General features: G+C 43.5%; 1 protein-coding gene across 2 annotated transcripts in view; it reads right to left on the bottom strand.

The window, feature by feature from the left end:
* Positions 1-23,259, bottom strand: part of LOC144497412 (uncharacterized) — a 62,797-nt gene that overhangs the window by 14,153 nt on the left and 25,385 nt on the right. For both annotated transcript variants that reach the window (XM_078218648.1, XM_078218650.1), the window contains exon 2: positions 864-1,454. In XM_078218648.1, coding sequence (XP_078074774.1) covers positions 864-1,454 — 591 coding nt within the window. The remainder of the gene's footprint in view (positions 1-863; positions 1,455-23,259) is intronic.

The following is a 23,259-nucleotide window of genomic DNA, read 5'->3' as shown; positions in this document are numbered from 1 at the left end:
TTCCCAAAAAGGTAGGAGTCTAAAACTAGAGGGCATAGGTTTAAAGGCGAGAAGGGAGATATATAAAAGGTCCAGAGGGGCAATTTTTTTCCCCCACACAGAAGAAGGTGGTGAGTGTCGGGAACAAGCTGCCAGAGGTAGTAGTAGAGGCAGGTAGAATATTGACTTTTAAAAAGCATTTAGACATTTATATGGGTAAGATGGGTATAGAGGGATATGGACCAAATGCAGGCAATTGAGACTAGCTTAGGGGTTTTAAAAAAAAAGGGCAGCATGGACAAGTTGGGCACAAGGGCCTGTTTCCATGCTGTAAACCTCTGACTATGTCTCCAGGAGCTAGAACCTTGAGGGACAAATGGTTGCTCACAGGCAGTGGATGGTTGGGAAGAGGACTTGTGTTTCCTTTAAGCTTGCACAGAGAAACCAACAGGAAATCACCTCATTTCTTATTCCTAGTTGTATTTGTCATCGAAAATGGGAGACCCTGACAGACAATTGAAGAGGGAAACACAATATCATGAAATGCAGAGAGATGAGCAGAGCATCTTATACTTGGATATCGCACTCCTACAACAAATAATCAATATGCCAACACAATCTTCAGAAATCCATAGCATCTTCATTCTCTCATCTCCTCAGCATGTGTTATGCCAAGCTGGTCTTCCAAACAAATAAAATTTAGGTGACTTTTGGTTTTAATATATAGAATCTATCATAATGTGCTTCACTTCTACAATTTTAAGATCCCAAAAGGGCGAAAACCTAAGGGCTTCAATCCATTATTCCAGGAACCCACAGCACAAGTGGCTTCTAGAATAACATTTGCATGTAATTTTTGTTCAAATATAGTGTAGAAGCCTTACCTTTTGATTCCTTCTGGGCAGAAGATGTTGCTGGTTGAACTGTGGTTTCATGTCTAGAATCAGTAGCAGTTGAGTCCATCTTCTCCAATGTCTCCATTTGCTGTGGGGCTGTTGTGACAGTAAGGCCAACTTCAGTAGCAGGTCCATTTCCCTCAGTCACAACAGGGTCACTGACATTCACCGATTTTGTACTTGGACTACTTGCAGGACTTGGTACGCTAGCACGGATTTCTGTTTCATTTCCTGCTTGAAAGTCACTGCTTGTATCGTTACTAGTCATGCTTGTATAGTCACTAGCCATGCTTGTATAGTCACTAGCCATGCCATTCCTTTTGGTCACATCATTTATATCTGGAGCATCAATCAGGGTGCTGACAGTTGAATTTGCTGATGAATTAAAGCCAGTTCCACTTCTCAAGCTTGGAGTAGTGACGATGTCCACAGTGCTTCCAATGGAAATGCGAGGGGCAATGTTACCACTGGCTACTGTTGTTGCAGAGTTAGTGGATTCCATTATAGTTGTTGACAAATTGAATGCAGGTGACGTTGTATCACTGGGCATCATTACTGCTGGGCCGGCTGTAGAATTTCCTAAATTGGAGTAGAAAACAGAAGAAAATTCTCAGTGGGAAAGATCGATGGATCATACTATAGTCTGCTGCTCTGGTCATCAGCATCAACATCTTTCAACTGCTGGAGTCACAGAAACCTGCAACATTTCATGCAAGTTAACTTAAGAAATGTCTTTAGTGCATCCCTCAAATTTCATCTGCAGCAAGAACAAATTTGTATTGTTTAAAAAACAAAGGTAGTCCTGTTTTTATTCCAGAGCGATAAAGCGTAGATAGACAGGTAGATGAATATAGCTATTGCCGACAGAAGCTTGGGGAACCAGGGAAGGAGAAACCTCAACCATGCAGGCCTCCACGGATGTGTAAAAGTCTAATTAGTGAAGAACTTACTTTCCTCATTGCACATCATTCTTTGATACTGTTAAGTTTCCCAGCACTTTTAACCAGATGAGGTGAGACAGATTGGCCACCATGATTCACCCTTGCTGCAGGGATGTTTCATGCCTTAGTTTAGTCCAACTAATCACTATGGACCAGTGCCAACTCACATCCTACTTAAAGACCATCATTTTTACAGTCAACTACCCCCCCCCCCCCTCCACCATGTGCCAGTGGGTGATGAACCAACTGCATCCACTCGTGTCAAGTGATCTTCTCCCAAACCTTTGTAGTAATAAATACTCTAAGCTCATGACACAGCAGAGTGCTTAGAGGGAGAAAGGGAATGCATATCCTTCCAAATGTTTCCTACTATAAGGAAGTAACTGACCCAAGAATTGGAAAGTCAGAGGTCTCTTGGTAGTACAGAACTTGAATATTGCTGAAAAGTGAGACATGTTACTGAAGCTTTTCATCTTGCCCTCATTGGGACAAACACAAGAATGCCAAATTTCAAAATCACAATTTGTACAATGGGAGATGATTGGCTCAGGCGTTGCCATGGAAACTATTGGCTTCCCATGCTCCCAAGTAATTCAAAAAAAGGCAGAGTTTAAACATATTTCTTTTGTTTGCAGAGAACAGGTTCCTGCATATGTATATCACTTCTAGCAAACTTATGAGCCACATTATCAGCTTGACTGATTACCTTAAATTGGCTAGTGTAGGTATTGGCACACTCAGGATTGTTCAGCAAGTGCTAATAGCAGAAAGGAAGCAGATAATGGAAACGTGGATTTTTAGGGACTGATGGGAATGAGAGGATAGAAAAAACAACAAGAGCAAGGGACTGTAATGGGAAGGGAGTTACAAGATCTTCCGTTATTAAAAGTAGACAACAAAATGAGCTAGTACAACTCACATGAAGTCAAAGTCCTAGTTTGGATGAGGGACCATCATTATACAGTGGAAGGTTGATGGGATCCATTCAGCACAGAGTATTGATGTTTTTGTCCATGGTGAAACAGAAATATGGGCCAGCTGGAAGGCTGGAGGTGTTTTGTTCTTGATCTATCCTTAAACAAATTCCCCAGATGGCTATGACAATCGATATATAATTAGGTATTTACTGGAGGATCAGGACATGGTGGAGCTCAGAATGCCAAATGTCACATGGTTTGCAGCCATCATTTTAATAGTCTCTGTTCAAAATTTTAATGTACTGAATGCAAGTTCATAACATACTGGAACCTGAATGGATTATACATTAGATGTCATGTTTCGCATTCAAACAGTGAATAAAAACTGATGTATTCATTTTACATAGCACCATAAGCTGCATACTCTTCTGTTTAACAATAATGCTTTGGAATCTTTAAGAAAAGCATCCCATGATGGATTGCGAATCTCTCAAGCTATTTCCTTTACTATCTGATGTACTTTTTTAAAAAAAAGTTACAGAAATAAACTGGACAGCACAAAGTCCATAACTCCATTTGTACTGCTACTTGGAGCTATTCCAGTGCAATTTGCTACACGGTACTGATGGATTGAAACCTTATCCTTGAGTTGTCATTTGAAAAATACACACCAGATCTGAAATTCCATATATCGGATGGGCTCCCATTTAAATTTACGCTCAAAGTTTTACGGTGAGCTGCTGAAAGTGTATACTTCCTTCGCAACTTTTAGTGTGTGTTCCGAACGACACCCTCCCCATCTTCCACACTTAGCAGAACAGGGGTTCCCAAACTCCCATGTTTGAAGGGTCTCCGGGGGGGTCTGCGAAGCTGGTGGCCACCATGTGACCAGTATTTCAACACGCAGAATTTGAGAAATCAAATGGGCCAGAGCTGGACCTCTTGGGATCACTGGAAGCCGGTAGGTTTACTGAACTGGTCAATCCGTCAGCATCCAGTGCTTGGAGGGGCTTTGGTCCGATTGGCCCATTTGATTTATTCCATCTTGCTGTTGCTGGGCAGAATAGCCAGTGACCAACAGGGAGGCTGAGGTGATTGGTTGGAAGCTAGGCGATGGCGGTGAGGAAAGGCTGTGCATGGCCTTGGTAAAGGAGCTGGAGGGTGCATTTGTGCACGCGAGGGTGTTTGTGAATGAGAGGGAGGATGTGCACATGTGAATGTATGTGGTGACCCACTGTAACTACATGTTATATGCCTGGACACACCCCTGCTGCACCTGACCCGAGACTCCTCCCTTTCCACCTGATCGAGGTATAAAGGTAACGGTTCCTCCCCTCTGCCTCAGTCTGGACCAGGCTAGCTACAAGGGTGTGTTCCAGTTCTTTGTGATTAAAAGCCCGTTTTATTTCACACTCGCTATAGTCCTTGTGAATTGATGGTGCATCAACGTGCAACAGAGACGTGTGCGAGAATGAGACAGAGATAAACGAGTGTGCGCGTGTGAGGGAGGACAAGGTGCCTGTGACTGATGTGAAAAATCAGCTTTCCAGCACATTCCTCCCATTAATAATAATAAAAGCTCACATATTTTTAAAATCAGAGAACTTTTCAATTATTACCCAATTAATATATACATAAATATAGGTGCAAACAGAAATTAAACGAGATGATGTCTTTTCTAGCTATTTCACAGCAAAAGAAAAAAGGGGTGCCGACATTATGGGAATGCTTGGGGTTCCCTGGTGCTCTTGGTAGGTCACTAGGGGTTCCATGACTCAAAGTTTGGGAAACCCTGTAGCAAAATAGTGCATTTTGGGCTAACTGCACAAATAAGGAGGCATCAGCATGCATGACAAACATGAAACAAGCAAAGGTGCAGAGGGTGGTGAGATACAGCAGCAGATAAGTAAAGTTTATTTATTAGTCACAAGTAGGCTTACATTAACACTGCAGTGAGGTTACTGTGAAAATCCCCTAGTCACCACACTCCAGCAACTGTTCGGGTACACGGAGGGAGAATGTAGCATGGCCAATGCACCTAACCAGCATGTCTTTGGATTGTGGGAGGAAAATGGAGCACCCGGAAGAAACCCACGCAGACACAGGGAGAATGTGCAAACTCCACACAGAGAGTGATCCAAGTCTGGGTTCCTGGCGCTGCAAGGCAGCAATGCTAACCACTGTGCCACCCCCTTCATTGGGCAGCAAACACTCAGGTCAGAACTAGAATGACTATTACCATTTCAGAGTACTGGACTGGATCAGAAAGCCTTACAAAAAAAACAGCAAAAATGCTGAAGGAGTGCTGCACCGTTGGATGTGCGGACTAACCAGAGGAGCTGTTAAACCAAGGCCTGGTTTACCCCTAGGCGAACCTTAATCACCCCTTGTATTTTGTAAGGCATGGACAGCATCATAGATAATATTCAGCCCTCAACCAAGATCACTTAAAAAGACAAAAGATTATCTGGTCACTATCACACTGGATGTTAGAGGAAGCTTGTGGTAAGCAGAATGCTGTTTCATTTCCTACACCACAACAATGATTACGTTGCAAAAAGTACCAAGTTCTGCAAAAGATTTCAAATCCATAAACATGAAAGGCACTCCGTAAAAGCAAGTACTTTTCCTTTCAATGGAGCATTGCAAACCATTTCACAGCTTCAGATTATTTGTGAAGTGTAGTCATTATTAGCCAGACCATGAACTCTCTCCTCCATTTCCCCCTTCCCCCAGGGGGCCATCTGTAACTAGTTTTGCTTTCACAGTATGCTGACCCATGTTCTGCTATTAACGCATTCTGTGCTTTACTTTTTATGCTCCTTCTTCAGTCTTTAACAGCACCAGCACTCCCTTTGTCTTGTGTCCCTGACATTTTGTCAATTTGCCCAGAGCTCCCACCTATCCCTCATCTTCTATATTCTGTTCCGCCTTCTCCAACACCCTCTCCAACTGTATAACCCACCACATTTCTACTCCCATTCAGCTTTGAAGAGTCAAACAGACTCGTTTTTCTCTCCACAGATGCTGCCAGTCCTGCTGAGTGTTTCAGATTCTGCAGGTTATTTTTGCTTTTATTTCTGGCAGACAATTTGCAGGTTTCACAAAAAAAAGGTGAATAACCAGTTTCTGTTTTAACGGAGTTGGAGTATAATAATTGACCAGAATAATCCAATAACCTTTTTTGGAAAAAGCACCACTGTACCTTTTTACACCTCAGAATCCCTAAGTGCAGAAAGAGGCCATTCAGGCCATCGAGTCTCCACCAACAACAATCCCACCCAACCCCTTTCCCCATCACCCCATGCATTTACTCTGCTAGTCCTCCTGACACCGAGGGGCAATTTAGTATGGCCAATCAACCTAACCCACATATCTTTGACTATGGGAGGAAACCAGAGCCGACAGGGAGAGTGTGTGAAGTTTGCACAGTCACCCAAGGCCAGAATTGAACTAGGGTCCCTGGCGCTGAGACAGCTTTGCCAACCACTGTGCCACCCCATCTCTCGACATCTCACCCAACAACGTAGCACACCCTTAGTGCTGCTCGGGATTGTCACCACATATGTTCAATTTATTAAAACCCCCGTGTCTACGTGGGTTTCCTCCGGGTGCTCTGGTTTCCTCCCACAGTCCAAAGATGTGCGGGTTAGGTGGATTGGTCATGCTAAATTGCCCTTTAGTGTCAAGGGGCCTAGCTAGGGTAAACACATGGAGTTACAGAGATAGGGGCCTGGGTGGGATTGTGGTCAGTGCAGACTCGATGGGCCAAACGGCCTGCTTCTGCATCATAGGGATTCTATGATTCCTGGAGTGGAGTTTGAACCCATAAATATTCTAACCTAGAACTAAGAGTGCCTTTACTGAGTCAAGTTGCAACAACTGGCTATCTGATCGAAGACAGAGGGTGGTGGTGGATGGAAAATTTTCGGACTGGAGGCAGGTTGCTAGCAGAGTGCCACAGGGATCAGTGCTTGGTCCTCTGCTCTTTGTGATTTTTATTAATGACTTAGAGGAGGGGGCTGAAGGGTGGATCAGTAAATTTGCTGATGACACCAAGAATGGTGGAGTAGTGGATGAGATGGAGGGCTGTTGTAGGCTGCAAAGAGACATAGATAGGATGCAAAGCTGGGCTGAAAAATGGCAGTCGGAGTTTAACCCTGATAAATGTGAGGTGATTCATTTTGGTAGGACTAATTTAAATGTGGATTACAGGGTCAAAGGTAGGGTTCTGAAGACTGTGGAGGAACAGAGAGATCTTGGGGTTCATATCCACAGATCTCTAAAGGTTGCCACTCAAGTGGATAGAGCTGTGAAGAAGGCCTATAGTGTGTTAGCTTTTATTAACAGGGGGTTGGAGTTTAAGAGCCGTGGGGTTATGCTGCAACTGTACAGGACCTTGGTGAGACCACATTTGGAATATTGTGTGCAGTTCTGGTCACCTCACTATAAGAAGGATGTGGAAGCGCTGGAAAGAGTGCAGAGGAGATTTACCAGGATGCTGCCTGGTTTGGAGGGTAGGTCTTATGAGGAAAGGTTGAGGGAGCTAGGGCTGTTCTCTCTGGAGCGGAGGAGGCTGAGGGGAGACTATTTCCTCGGGTGGATGGAGCTATTACAAGGGGGCATAACTATAGGGTTCGTGGTGGGAGATATAGGAAGGATATCAGAGGTGGGTTCTTTACGCAGAGAGTGGTTGGGGTGTGGAATGGACTGCCTGCAGTGATAGTGGAGTCAGACACTTTAGGAACATTTAAGCGGTTATTGGATAGGCACATGGAGCACACCAGGATGATAGGGAGTGGGATAGCTTGATCTTGGTTTCAGATAAAGCTCGGCACAACATCGTGGGCCGAAGGGCCTGTTATGTTCTATGTTCTAACTATGTTTTTTGAAAGTGTTAAGAATCCCCCTACTTGGTGACCATTATTACTGGAACCAGCATGTGAAAGAGATTTGAAACTGCATCGTCAGCTGAAACCTATCCCATAGGTGGGCAGAAGGGACAAACATCGCTACGCTGGATTTGCAGTTCAGCAACTCAGCTGATTATTAGACAAGCAGGATACACAACTAATTGTAGATTTTGAAATATTGACACCACTACCAAAGCAGAAATCCAAGTCTTATTCCCCCAATTTTCATTCTCTGCCTTTTGGCCAAGATCAAGTGTGGTATGGATCGCCTGCACTTGGTTGAGGTCATTGGGTTGCACTGGAGCTTTGTATGTTTCATGTGGAGCAATTTTTGAAGGCAGCGTCTCGGCCTTTTGGCTAGGATGCAGATGAGCTCAAGTCTTGGAGGAGGAACCTCCCCCTTCTCCGATCGGCTTGGCTCGTGTGGATCGGGCCCAGGACAGAGTGGTTTGGTCGCTTGCCCTGTCTTGTCAGTCTGGATCTGAGGTGTCTTGGCTTGTTGAGACTCTGAATTGGATTTGATTGAATTGGAAAAGTATTTTAAAAAAGGACAAACAGTCTCAGTTAACCCCTGCTGACATCAAAATGGATGGAGCAGAGATTAATTGTACAAGTTAGACACCAAGTAGCAGTTTTCAAGGTTGTAAAATCATTTGCAACAAACAGCACTCACTCTGTTCTGGAAATGCATAAATCATCAGTGCCCTGAAGATAAAAACTCAACCAACTGTTCATTATGCAGCTTATTTGTCTGCAATCCGTTATCTCAAAACCTGGCAATTATACAGTGGCAGTTACATGAAGCAATTTGCCTTCATGTTGAATCACAAACTTTCATCGCCCTGTCAACAGGTATCCAACCACAAACTATATTTAATTAAGATTACTCCAGAATCTTCGTCCAGAATGCATTGCAAGGCAGCAATTCAATATGGTTGGTGGTTTATAAATTATTCCAATACTGCTCACCTGGTTTAAAGCATCACCTGAACTACTCAATTAAATTACGTGAATAATTTAATGAGCACCTATGAATCATATTTAATTAAACCAACTTTGTAAAGTAGTAAACAGAAGGAAAAGTAATTGAACACATTAAAATGATTCAATTAAGTTACTGTATTACACTGTACTACACTACTGTGGAATATTTATGACTAAGTGGCTGTGTTACTGTAGGTGTGGTTGTTCAGTACAACTGTATTTGAACTGTTGTCATATGCAGTTAACACCTACAACTAAAGTCAGAAGCATAATCAGGGAATTGACCACCAATGGGGTAATTATATCCATCCCACTTAGATTGAGGCATCAACAAACATCTCTCGCTACCTATGCCCTTCTACCATGATCCTGTGCCTGATTGCAAACTAAAGGTCAAACACAAAAAAAGTCTTCAATTGTGCCCTTTCTAACCCCTACCCTCCCTTCTTGAAGGAGTCAACTCTCGCTGTTTATGATGCCACAGAATCTGGCTGCCCTGCAGTACCATGCCCATGATGTGGAGATGCCAGCGTTGGACTGGGGTAAGCACAGCAAGAAGTCTCACAACACCAGGTTAAAGTCCAACAGGTACCATGCCCAAGCAGTCACGTTTATCGTGGTGCTTTGATAGCAAATATCAACCTTTTCATCTTTTATAGGGATCACAGGCACACCTACCCCTGCACTTAGTGTCAACACATATACGTGCAGTGGAAATTAAGAGAACAAAACGAGAGCAGAGTTGAAAGCCTGTTCACTTCTGCTAAACTCCGGGACACTACGGCCAATTGTAGAATCTCCCCAGCATAAAATCAGTTAACTCTGCATCAAGCTTCTTCCCTGCTGCCATCAGACTTTTGATGGACCCGCCATATATTACATTGACCTTTCTCTACACCCTAGCTATGGCTGTAACACTACATTCTGAACCCTTTCCTTCTCCCCTATGTACTCTATGAATGGTATGCTTTGTCTGCATAGCATGCAAGAAACAATACTTTTCACTGTATCCCAATAGATGTGACAATAAATCAAATCAAAGACCCCCCCCATGATTTAAGTTAAGGGGCAGGAGGATTATAGGAAATGTGAGGGAAAACTTTTTCACCCAGAGGGTGGTGGGAATCTGGAACTCTGTCTGAAAAGGGTGATCAAGGCAGGAATTGTCACAACATTTCAGTAGTACTTAGATGAGCACTTGAAGCACCATAACATACAAGGCTATGGGCCAAATGCTGGAAAATGGAATTAGAATAAATAGATGCTTGACAGCCAGCACAGACATGGGCCAAAGGGCCTCTTTCTGTGCTGTTATAGCCTATGTATCGCTCACATATTTACTGGTAAACTCAAACTTTGAAAGGGGTCACTTATATTTTTGGTTGCAAGGAGAAACGTCTATCACTTTAAAACAACTTTCACTTTGGGGTGGCACAGCGTTTAGCACCTCAGCGCCAGGGATTCGTGTTAGATTCCCAGCTTGGATCACTGTGCGGAGTCTGCAAGTTCTCAGTTTCCTCCCACAGTTCAAAGGATGTGCTGGTTAGGTGCATTGGCCATGCTAAATTCTCCCTCGCTGTCCCTGAACAAGTGCCGAAGTGTGGCAACGAGGGGATTTTCACAGTAACTTCATTGCAGTGTTAAACCTACTTGTGACACTTTAAAAAACAAACAAACTATTTAAATGATCAGTCCATATATTTTGAAGAGGGCAACAATGATCTCTCCTAGGATCGTATCACTGATACACATTGCTTACAAAGCGACATTGGCACAGAGGAGACTACCTGCCTTGATTTAGTGGTTGGAGCTCGCATTCTTGACTATCCAATTGGTACTGCTGGACGTATTGTACAAGGACAATAGTTAACAGCAATGCATCCAGGGATAAATGACCTGGTGATACTGGTCGTCACAGCTCAGAAGTGAATATAGCTACATGGGGTGAGGTAAAGGACACCCAACCTCTATGGAATCATATTGTAATGTCAGGAATAGATGCACAATCATAAAGCAGCAAAATGCCTTTCAACCCAAACAAAGCACATGGGAAACTGTACGTTACCCACCTAGCTAACAACTATAATAAAAACAGAAAATGCTCAGCAGGTTCTGACAATGTTTGTGGACAGAGACAGAGTTAAAGTTTCAAGTCAATGGGCTTTCACCAGAATGGAGGAAACGCGAGGTGCAACAGGTTTTGGGCAACTGAAGGCAAGGAGGGCGAGAATAGAACAAAAGAGAAAAGTATGTGATGGGGGAAGGCAGGTTGAGAACAAAGGAGAAGAATTGATGGCACCAAAGGGAATGGCAATGGGACAGGATGGTCTAAAGCAGGTGCGAATGGCAGAATTATGAGCAGATAGTGTTCAAAGGAAATAAAAGGAGAAAGCAGTAAAATGGGGCAGGCAGGCAGTTACAAACTCAAATTTTTCAACTCAACGTTAAATTGGACACTGTCCAAAGATTATACTTTATTTTCCCTCAGAGGATTCCCACCACCTCACGCGACTAACTAGTTGACGAGGTCTTCATTCATACCCATTCAATGTAACATACTTCTTCCCTCACCTCCCAGAACCATGATAGGATTTCCCCTTGCCTTCAACTTCCATCTCACAAGCCTCTACAGTCAATGAATAATCCTCTGGCATCTCCAGCATGAAGCTACCAAACACATTTTCCTCAACTCCCTGGTCCAGACCTATGCCAGTGGGGCAGAGGGAGACGGTGGTAATGTCATGGATGAGTAATCAGAGGCCCAGATGAACATGGGTTCAAATCCCACGATGGCAGCTGGTGGAATTTGAATTCAGTTAATAAATCGGGAATGCAAAGCTAGTCTTTGTGACCATGACAAGTACCATCAATTGATGGAAAAACCCATCTGGTTCAGTAATGTCCTTTAAGGAAGGAAAGCTGCCAACCTCACCCAGTCTGGCCTACACACAACTCCAGACCTGCAGCAATGTGGTTGACTCTTAACTGTCCTCTAAAATGGCCTAGTAAGCCATTCAGTCCAAGGGCAATTAGGGATGGGCAACAAATGCTGACCTTGCCAGTGGACTTTACATTGGGAAGGCCCACTGCAGATTGCTTCATGGAACATGTTTGTTCTGTGCACAAGTGTGACTCCGAGCCTCCAATCGTCCGTCATTTCAATTCTCCACTTTGCGCTGATAGACATTTCTGTCCTCACCTCCTCTGTGTAGAGCCATCACTTCACAGTCCATTAAATTAAAGCACAAACAACCACAACTCATTTTCCAACACAGAAACAGAAAATGCTGGAAAACCTCAGCAGGTCTGACAGCATCTGCGAAGAGAGAACACAAGTTAACGTTTCGAGTCTGATTCTAGCCTCTAAAGTCATTTGACAAAGGGTCATCTGCACTCAAAATGTCAGCTCTTTTCTCTCCTTACAGATGCTGCCAGACCTGCTGAGATTTCCCAGCATCTGCAGTAATTTGCTTTTATCTAAAGTCATTTGCCTTTTATCAAAATTTTCCAATATTGATTTCCCAGTTATTTGAAACATTTTTTAAAAAAATAGTAAACTCTCTAACATAACCAAGAAAGATCAGAATTCAGACAAAATAACCAAAATATCCATGCTTAAAGGAACTAGCATCGACTATTGACACAGATGCATATTAATGCCGCATAGTCTCAATTTTTCTGTGCAAGTTGATAAAAACAGATACTCCCAAACTAGGGCAGCTCGGTTCTGTACACTAATCCACTTCAGCGCAGAATGCTAGACCTCGAGTGGAATTCCGACAGTCAAAACATTTGGGGGAGGGGTGATGCAAGGTTCAGATGAAAATCAAACAAGAAAATCAGCCTGCTCCTCCCTCTCCCATCTACTGGCAGTTGTAGAATGGCACTGGGATCATAAACACAATTAAAGATTTTAAAATTCCATAGGTGTTTGAACAGTCGCTGGTTTCATGCCGAGAGCAGCATGGTCTGATTACTGCAATGCAAAAAGAGAAACAATGCAAGAAGGAACTTTGAATTTGGACAGGAGAGGGTGGGAGGGAATCAACATGGGGCAAACCAGAAACCAGCAACAACGATGGAACAGCAGGATGTAGGCGGTATTCCTGTCTGCTCTGATTGGAGTCAATCGTTCAAGGTTAATTAGCACAGGCAACCATCACAATGTGAAAAATTACCACATGGTTGTAGAGAGTTGTGCAGTAACATGCAATCTTTTGTCGCCATTGATGATTTTTTAAAAACAAAGTCCAACTATATTGGTTCAAGTGAAGGACAGGTCTTTCTCCATGTTACATTGCTGGCTAGACCAGCATTTATTACACTTACCTAGTTGCCCTCAAGGTGGTGGTGCTGGTGGAGTTGCCTTGTTGAACTGCTGTAGTCCCCAAGGTGTAGGTACACCCACAGCACTGTTAGGAAGGGAGTTCCAGGATTTTTGACCTAAGAACGGCAATATATTTCCAAGTCACGACAGTGAGTGACTGGAGGGGAATCTCCCAGTGATGTTCCCTGTCTCTGCTGCTCTTGCCCTTCTAGATGGTAGTGGTCATGGGTTTGGAAGGTGTTGCCCAAGAAGCTTTGGCAAGTTCCTGCAATGCATCTTGTAGATGGTGCACACAGCTGCCACTGTTAATCAGTGGTGGAGGGATTGAATGTTTATGGAAGGGGTACCAGTCAAGTGGGTGCTTTGCCTTGTATGGTGTAGAGCTAGAGTGTATTTGGAGCTGCACTCAGGCAAGTGGATAGTATTCCTTCACACTCCTGTGGACAGTCTTTGGGGAGTTATTTGCCGCAGGATTCCTAGTCTCTGATCTGCTCTTGAAGCCACAGCATTTATATGGCCAGTCCAGTTTCTAGTCAATGATAACCCACAGGACGTTAGAGGGGAATTCAGTGATGGTAATGTCAAGGGGCAATGGTCAGTTCCTTTGGAGATGATCATTGTCCGGTGCTCATGTGACACAGATGTTACTTGCTACTTGGTAGCCCAAGCCTGGATATTGTCCAGGTCTTGCTGCATTTAGGAATTGACTGCTTTTGTATCGGAGGAATTGTGAATGGTGCTGAACAGGTTTGCTGACAACTGCACAATCACCTCTGATCTTGAGATTGTGGGCAGGGGTGGTGGAATGTGGTGGTGAGAAGATCATTGACGAATCAGCTGAAGATGTTTGGGCAAAGGACACTACCCTGAGGAACTCCTGCAGTGATGCCCTGGAACTGAGGTGACCCCCAACCACCACAGCTATCATTCTTTGTGCCAGGGATGACTATCGAGCAGAGGGTTTTCCCCCCAGACTCCAGTTTGCTGTGGTCAGTTAAAAACAGTCAAGTACAGTCCCAACCCTAGTCTGCAACATTGACCCACCAGAAAGATACAGAAACATTAAATTTAAATAACCATGCAACTCAAATGGACAGAATTTTCAGAGGCCCCGAATCATTAGCAGTGCAATGAGTATCTCATCAGAAAGTCAACATTGCGTGGTCCATGGACAGGATGTCACCATAGAATCCCTACATTGCAGGAGGCCTTTTGGCCCATCCCATCTGCACTGACCACAATTCCACCCAGACCCCATCCCCATAACCTCACAAATTTACCCTGCTAGTTCCCCTGACACTAAGAGGCAATTTTGCATGGCCAATCAACCTAACCTGCACATCTTTCGGACTGTGGGAGGAAACTGGAGTACCTGGAGGAAACCCACGCAGACACGGGGAGAACGTGCAAACTCCACCCAGACAGTGACCCAAGGCCAGATTTGAACCCAGGACTGTGAGGCAGCAGTGCTAACCACTGTGCCAGGATTTTCCCATGAACTCCGATAGTTGTGTGCAAGGCCTCGAGAAACATTGCCCAATGTCCTCAATGTGAATGGCATTAACGTAAAGGAAATTGTGTTTTTCTTTCCTTAATGCAAAGCCCTTACTCTGGTTAGATAAAAAAAAAGGGGAATGTTTCGAAAACATCTTGGACACAAAAAGCTCAACCTTCTTTGGGCCTTTTGCCATAACGGAAGTGGGAAAAGATCTAAAGGACCACATGTATTTACCCAGCAACGTTCAGGCTGAAATTGGCATCAATTGCCACTCCAAGCTAAAAACAACAATTTGGACAGATGACCCTTGAATTTTCCAATCAAAACCTTCCAGGGAGGGGTGCATAGTGCATTGTGCCCAACTAGGCCCATAGGATGGGATGTCTGGCAGAAATGGGGTTATGCCACAAACCAAAGTTGGTGTCAGCCACCGACTCAAAGGCCCCCGTCCCTGTCACTCTCCTTAATTATTAACTCATCCAAAATTAAGTCTACTAACAACCCCAAATGCTGCCATCTTCAGCAGCTGACCCTGCTGCTTCATGTAGCCATGGTTCCAACCACAGGCCTTTTCATCCACCCTTGTGCTGCGTCCTCAGTAACGCAATCCCAATGTTATTTCTGTGGGACTGGCATGAAACGGAGGGGGTAACAAACATTGCAGTCGAGTGGCTTTTTAAAAACCTCAATAGTCCTGTATTCTGCTCGTTAATCCATTGTTTAAGAGGGTGAGTAGATTGGCAGTCACCTCAGGGACCAAGTGCAACAATACAATCAGTGAAAAATAACTCTTTGAAAATGTCCAAATGTCAAGGTATCTCTTAGGATACCAAGCATGTCAACTACAAGTCTCAACACTACAGGGAGGAATTCTTGCAGAAACAGGATTTTCTGTCTCTAGTGTGGCAAATTCTTCTATTAGCAGCAGTACTCTTGAGAGTAGTGCCGTTAAGGGAAGGGAGGAGAATGGTTAACATAGAACATTACAGCGCAGAACAGGCCCTTCGGCCCACGATGTTGCACCGACCAGTTAAAAAAAAAAACTGTGACCCTCCAACCTAAACCAATTTCTTTTCGTCCATGAACCTATCTACGGATCTCTTAAACGCCCCCAAACTAGGCGCATTTACTACTGATGCTGGCAGGGCATTCCAATCCCTCACCACCCTCTGGGTAAAGAACCTACCCCTGACATCGGTTCTATAACTACCCCCCCTCAATTTAAAGCCATGCCCCCTCGTGCTGGATTTCTCCATCAGAGGAAAAAGGCTATCACTATCCACCCTATCTAAACCTCTAATCATCTTATATGTTTCAATAAGATCCCCTCTTAGCCGCCGCCTTTCCAGCGAAAACAATCCCAAAGGTTAAGGTGGTGGGGAGAAAAACAAAAAGGAAAAAAATGACGATAAAGGGGAGAGGCAAAAACCTGAAGGGGAAGAAAAACCAACATTAAAAGAAGAGAGAAGACAGAAGTAGTTCAACATCAAATAAGGAAACTGCTGGCTTCAACTTAGAGACAGAGATTTACAGCATGGAAACAGGCCCTTCGGCCGAACTCATCCATGCCAACCAGATTTCCTAAACTGAACTCATCCCATTTGCCTGCATTTGGCCCTCTTTCCTATAGCAGGGTGACCAGAATTGTACGCAGTACTCCAAATGTGGCCGTACCAATGCCTTTGCAGTTGTTGGAAGGAAAAACGTGAACCCAAAGAGGTAATACAAAAATCCAGTCTCCCCCATATCATTCCCTTAAAAAGGCAACCTAATTTACCACTTGTTCCACAAAGGATTTGAGTAGGTCATTCGGCCTCCTGAATCTGCACCCGTGTGTTGTGGCAACAGGAAAAACAAACTTTTAAAGCCACTGGTGCAGGCAAAGTTCCTCAATAGTTTTCAGCTCATTGGGAGTACTCTCAGTTGTGGATAGCAGATAAGGTACTTCAAGCAGAATTATTCACCAGCTTAAGTATCTCCAGGCACAGTTCTCAAAGGTCACCGGCACTCCTTCAATTTCACCAAAAACAATTATTCACATTCTACATCAACATGCATCATGGAACTGTCAATACACCTCCCCAATAAAAATCAAAAAAATATTTCCATACCAGTCACCACTTGTAACATGCGAGTTTGATACTTGGGTTTTACCAGGTGCAGTAAAGCTCTCTGCTGTTTTCTGCAGCAAGCTCAGGGGAATGACCTGGTCATTTGAAATCATTGGGGAAACCATGCAGACGCTACGACAACGGATGAACGAACACCGCTTGACAACCACCAGGCAAGACTGTTCTCTTCCTGTCGGGAAGCACTTCAGCAGTCACGGGCATTCAGCCTTGGATCTTCAGGTAAGCGTTCTCCAAGGTGGCCTTCACGACACGCGACAGCGCAGAGTCGCTGAGCAGAAACTGATAGCCAAGTTCCACACATGACGGCGGCCTAAACCGGGATGTTGGATTTATGTCACATTATCAGTAACCCCCACAGTCTGCCTCCTGGGCTTGCAGAATCTCACTAGCTGTTCTGTCTGGAGACAATACACATCTCTTTAACCTGTATTTAATGCTCCCTCCACCCACATTATCTGTACCTTTAAGACCTGGCTGGCTTTAGGGATTCGCATTCTAATCAGTATTCTGTAACTTGATGTTGTGTCTCTGTGCACTGTTTGAGAACACATTTCCACTCCATCTGACGAAGGAGCAGTACTCCGAAAGCTTATGATATTTGCTACCAAATAAACCTGTTGGACTTTAACCTGGTGTTGTGAGACTTCTTACTGCATTTGAAATCCTGCATGGCTTTTGGGAAAATGAATGCTGACACATGGACACAAAACAAAAAGAGTGTCAACTCTCATTTGAAAAGCTGCTAGCTAACCACAAACTTGTTAAACCACAGTTGGAAAGGAATAAATTCAGGTACATGATTCTCAAAACTCTGACATGGCTCCAAACGTGGTAATATCAGCCAAGTATGCCTAGAGGCAATACAACTGTGTAGATGTGCCTCAACCTTCTCAATGAATACTTTGTCCTCTTGTTCCTGAACAATCTCCTTATTTTTGAAAATCAAGCACCAATTGCTGGACTGTAGGCCCACAACTCCCTTAGCAAAAGAGCAGCTTTAGACTTGCCAGTGTTTACAAAAAGATAAAACTTGTTGAAGCAAGCCAGTCTTTCAAATGGACCCACAAACAGATTCCTTTCAAAATGCGCTTGCTGACCTCAAAGTAGAAAACTTGGAACCTGTCCAAAGAATAATTTGGCAAAGAATATTTCAAAGATAGATGCAACGGGAGAAGTACAGACCTGGAGCTGGTCATTTTAGCCTTCTTTTAAAAAAGCTTCAACTGATGCCTGGAAAACAGAAAGCTCCTCAATTTTTTTAAATATGAGACAATACTGAACACACTTCATTTATTCTGCTGAGTTGTAGTTACAGGACAGCTCTTAAAAACAAAAGAGCACTTTAGACTTTACCCAAACCAATACAACATAGTTAAAGATTTTATTCTGGGGGAAGAGTTTTATTGAACAAATCACAAAACCATAGGTTCCCAAACTGGGTTCTGTTGAACTCCTGCAGGTGGTGGGAGAAGAGCTGGGACAGCCTGAAAGGAGGGGGAGAGTGGGTATTCCCATTAAAAATGGCAGAAAGGGAAGACTAGGAAGTATTTGTTGAATAACAAACATAATAAATGTATACACAGTCATATAAACATCTAAGTTTGCTTTTGTATGTTTGTACCTACTGCAATCATTCTTTAATACAAGGATGTTTCTCCAGGGTTCTTTCAGCACTCCTGGGAGGTCAAAATGGTTCTGCGGCTGGAAAAGTTTGGGAAGCTGCACTAAACAAGTATAGTAATGATCCTACAACTCAGTGAAACTACTGAAAAAATGGACCCGTGCTGTGCTTTACTATTTGGTTTCACCCATGTTATTTCAGGCTTGTTACTGGGAAGTTTGGGGTGGATATTATTGACATTGGCTTTACCGCCATGTTGTGAATTCCCCCTAAATCACAAGCCAATATTGGAGCTATAGATCATGTAGCAGTACATGAGGAGCATCAGGTATGAGGCAAGTTATTGTCCACATTGTTTATAACATCAGCAAATAATCAAGGACAAGACAACACAAAGAAAGCTGACACTGCAAGAGTATACATTTACAATAAAAAACAAAGTGCTGGAAATACTCAGCAGATCTAGCAACATCTGTGGAGAGAAAAACAGGGGCAATGTTCCAGGCATGTAAACTTTTCATCAGGTTAAAAACAGAACGGAAGCAAAAATAGCCATTGGACCACTAGAAAATGAGGCTGGAGAAGTAAGAGAAAACAAAGAAATGGCAGAGGAACTGAATAGTTACTTTGCATCAGTCTTCACGGTGGAAGACACCAGTGGGATGCCAGAGCTCCAGGGGTCACCGAGTGTCTTTAAGACAGAGATAGATAGGTTCTTGATTAATAAAGGGGATCAGGGGTTATGGGGAAAAGAAAAATATCAGCCATGACTGAAAGGCAGAGTAGATTCGATGGGCCAAGTGGCTCTTACGTCTGACAGAACTGAAGCCTTTCTCGCGACACAGATGCTGCTAGAACTGAGTATTTGCAGCATTTTGTTTTAATAGATTTCCAGTATGCAGCCATATTTTGCTTTGGTACACATTTGAGACAAGAGGAATTAGTAATTCAGACAAAATTTCACTCAACTTTTTGGTTACACCATGTATCACATTTTGGGAGTCAATTATTTTCTGGGATTAACCATACAGATCATTCCCATAAAAAGATCTCACCTCCCCTCAGTTTGGAGCAGTCTCCCCCAAATCCTTGCATTCAAGAGGGGTAACTGGAGCATAGCATGTGCCGCTACACAATTCTGCCTGTGACAGATGTACTAAATATACTTGCACACCCAGATTGAAACTTGGGTTCTCAATCAGAGCTTACTCAAAGAACAGGTGAATGAACAGTATTCAGTGCTAGACCATAAAATACAGTACTACCTTACTCAATATATACCTAATAGACAATCCCAGTTCAAAAATGGAAGGAGAGTTTATCAGGTGAGAAACCTTAACAAAAGTAAATCAGGTGACCTTGTTTACCCAATAGAACTACACCACAAAATTATATTTTACATAAAAATTAAACAAAGCACACATGATTAAGTTAACACAGGAGCTGAGACTACCTATGTTATGCACTCGGGTTTACTTCTTAGTTTCTCTCCCACCCCACTCCACGAATTAGAATCATAGAATCCCTACAGTTCAGAAGGAGGCCATTCAGTCCATCCTGTCTGTCCCGACCACAATCCCACCCAGGCCCTATTCTTGTAACCCCGCGCATTTACCCTGCTAATCCCCCCGACACTAAAGAGCAATTTAGCATGGCCAATCATTGGACATCTTTGGACTGTGGGAGGAAACCGGAGCACCCAGAGGAAACCCACGCAGACACGAGGAGAATGTGCAAACTCCACACAGACAGTGACCCGAGGCCGGAATTCTCCTAACAGATACATCAATCTTAAAATTTGGACCACGCATTAATTTGCCACAGTCCTCTGGAGTATTTTCCTTGGCTCCAACTGTACCAAGAGATAAAACTTCCATTTAATCTGTCACGATTTGTGGATTTCTCAGCCTCGTCTTCGAAGATAATTTGCTGGTTACTTTCTTTTGCAATAAGACAGGTCCACTGTAGATTCTCCCACTAGCTTCAAACTAGGCAACCTTCCATTTTCTGTTGCTCACAAAGTTCAAACAGACAATAAGGCTCACCAGCCTTCCACATGGTCAATGAAAAAAAATGTTTCATCTGTTTACAGTGCAGGTCTGTGGAACTGCCATTTATTTTGGCCAACTTCTCGCAGTGAACTGCAAACCACGAGGTCCAAACTGCAACTAAAAATGTCTCCCAGCAAACCGAGGATTTAAGTTCCACCCATCTCCATGACAACATGGCCTGCTCTGGGCTATCCCCAAACCATAGAATCCTTACAGTGCAGAAGGAGGCCATTTGGCCCATCGGGTCTGCACTGACCACAATTCCACCCAGGCCCTAACCCCATAACCCCACATTTTTACCCTACCTAGCCCCCCTGACACCAAGGGGCAATTTAGCATGGCTAATCTACCTAACCTACACATCTTTGGACTGAGAGGAAACCAAAGCACCAGGAGGAAATCCACAGAGACATGGGGAGAATGAGCAAGCTCCACACAGACAGTGACGTGAGGCTGGAATTGAACCTGGATCCATAGGCATCAGCCTGTAATCTAATTATCCCTCATTTACAATTTCTCCAGCTAAGTAAGCCCACCTGCTGCTTTATAGCTCTTACTAACATGGGCAGCCTTCTGAAATGCCATTTCTTTAGGTGTTCCAGCATTTTAAATTACTTTACCTTCACAACATTCTTTCTGGTTGTATCACAGCTTGGTATTGGTCCTGCTCTGCCCAAGACCACAAGGAACTACAAAAGGTCGTGAATGTAGCCCAACCCATCACGCAAACCAGCCTCCCATCCATTGACTCTGTCTACACTTCCCGCTGCCTCGGCAAAGCAGCCAGCATAATTAAGGACCTCACGCGTCCCGGACATTCTCTCTTCCACCTTCTTCAGTCAGGAAGAGATACAAAAGTCTGAGGTCACGTACCGACCGACTCAATAGCTTCTTCCCTGCTGCTTTCAGACTTTTGAATGGACCTATCTCGCATTAAGTTGATCTTTCTCTACACCCTAGCTACGACTGTAACACTACATTCCGCACTCTCGTTTCCTTCTCTATGAACAGTATGTTACCTCTGGAGAGCACGCAAGAAACAGTACTTTTCACTATGTTAATACATGTGACAATAATAAATCAAATCAAAAATAATCTTCCCAGAACTAAAGATTACCTCTAAAATATTAACATAAGCTTGATATTCACATCAATTTACAATAATAGAAAAAATATTTGCACCTGTGGAAGTCTGGGCAGGTATTAACATGACCATTTCCTGGGTCAATGTGTTCTATTGGAATAATGAGTGGTAATCTGTGCAAGGTAGATGCAATTTACTGAGCAAAGGCAGCCTTTTGCTTTTTTTTTAAAAAAAGCCTGTGCTGTGCTAACTAAAGACTGTTGCATCAACCTGGGGAGAAAAAGGCAAAATATTGTGTTTAGCTCACTCACTGCATGTCTTAGAAAACTTTTCCTTCCATTTAATCAAAAGTATCCATGAAAGCAATAACTGCACACATGACCAATCTAGGAGTGAGAACATGGCACACGGAGAGATGACGCAATTTCAGACCCCAACCTGAAAATCCTCTAGGAAAATGAAGCTTTAGAGACACCAACTGGGTTTCCATGACATGAAATGTCACTTGTGCTGTGTAGAGGGAGGTGGTTCTGCATACCAGGACTGCAGAGCAGTGCTGCGAGAAGTTCAGTGTTACGACTAGTGCAGGCAAGATAACACACCAGCTGTCTGTATAGGAGCACCGCTTGTCACCCAAAGGATATACAACCATCCACTTCCAACCTCGCTACATCTCTTCACCAGCTCTTTCGTCACCTTCTCTCAGTTTAACTGTCTCACATAGCTTCCTATCATCTGCAAACTTAGATATAGAAAACTCTCGCTTCTGCTAAATTAACATAGATTGTCTATAGCGGAGGCACCAGCACCGATGCTTGCAGCATTATCACTACAGGCCTACTCTTTGCTGCCTGCCAGTTAACCAATCCTCCACCCTTACTAACATGTCCTACCTGCCCCTTCAAAAAAAGCACTGCATCTTGCATATTAACTTTGAGTGGCATCATATCAAATAACTTCTGGAAATCCAGATATACACATTGTTACAATCCATAACTAGATGGATTTCTCAACAAATGGAAAGAACCGAAAGACAGGATTTTACTTTGAGACTTGAACAAATTTTTTTTTAAAAAAAACAATGAATGTATTAGGTTTCTATTAATTAAACCAAGGAAAAAAGGCAAGTTTTGCATTCACTAACTGACACTACCGGAACAGGATTTACAAAATGACTTTTGTTTAATGTCAGACTTCTGACGTTAGAAGGAAACGGTCCCCAAGTCACTTCCAGCTTCCCAGTCGAGGGTCACCTGTCCCCACCATGTCAGGTCAAAACTTTGTATCCTTCAACAATCGTGCCACATAGTCTGAGCTTACCCAGATATATAATTACCATCAGCAAGGCACACTTCCAATTGCCTTAAATCTTCAAGAGCCCGGAAAAAAATAGGAGTTGAGAAGGCAGCCCAGTCCATCACGCAAACCGGTCTTCCATCCATCGACTCCGTCTGTACTTCCCACTGCTTCAGGAAAGCAGCCAATATAAATCAAAGAACCCTCCCACCCTGGTTATACTCTCCTCCGTGGGCAGAATATACAAAAGTTTGAAAACACATTACTAACAAATTCAAAACAGCCTCTTTCCCACTGTTACCAGACCTCCCATATCGGGCTGATCTTCTCTGTAGCTGTAACACTATATTCTGCGCTCTGTTCTACCTGCCTGATGCACTTATGGTATAGTATGTATGGCTAGCACATAAAACAATACTTTTCACTATCTCAATACACGTGACAATAATAAAATTACTACAATGCTGTTCATTTTCTTTTGAATAGAAACCAAGGCTTCCTGCTTGGTCGTTAACACTGCTTTTCTACAGCAGTAGCTGCTTTTCTTCCTGCATCTCAAACAGCAGTTGTCCCTTTTGAGAGATGCTGCAAAAGGTGTTAAAATTGCCACTCCACCACAA

This window comes from Mustelus asterias, chromosome 8 (genome assembly GCF_964213995.1).
Source record: "Mustelus asterias chromosome 8, sMusAst1.hap1.1, whole genome shotgun sequence".
NCBI classification, from domain to species: Eukaryota; Metazoa; Chordata; class Chondrichthyes; order Carcharhiniformes; family Triakidae; genus Mustelus; species Mustelus asterias.
Note: the sequence above shows the minus strand (reverse complement) of the source record. Positions and strands in the feature narration are given on the sequence as shown.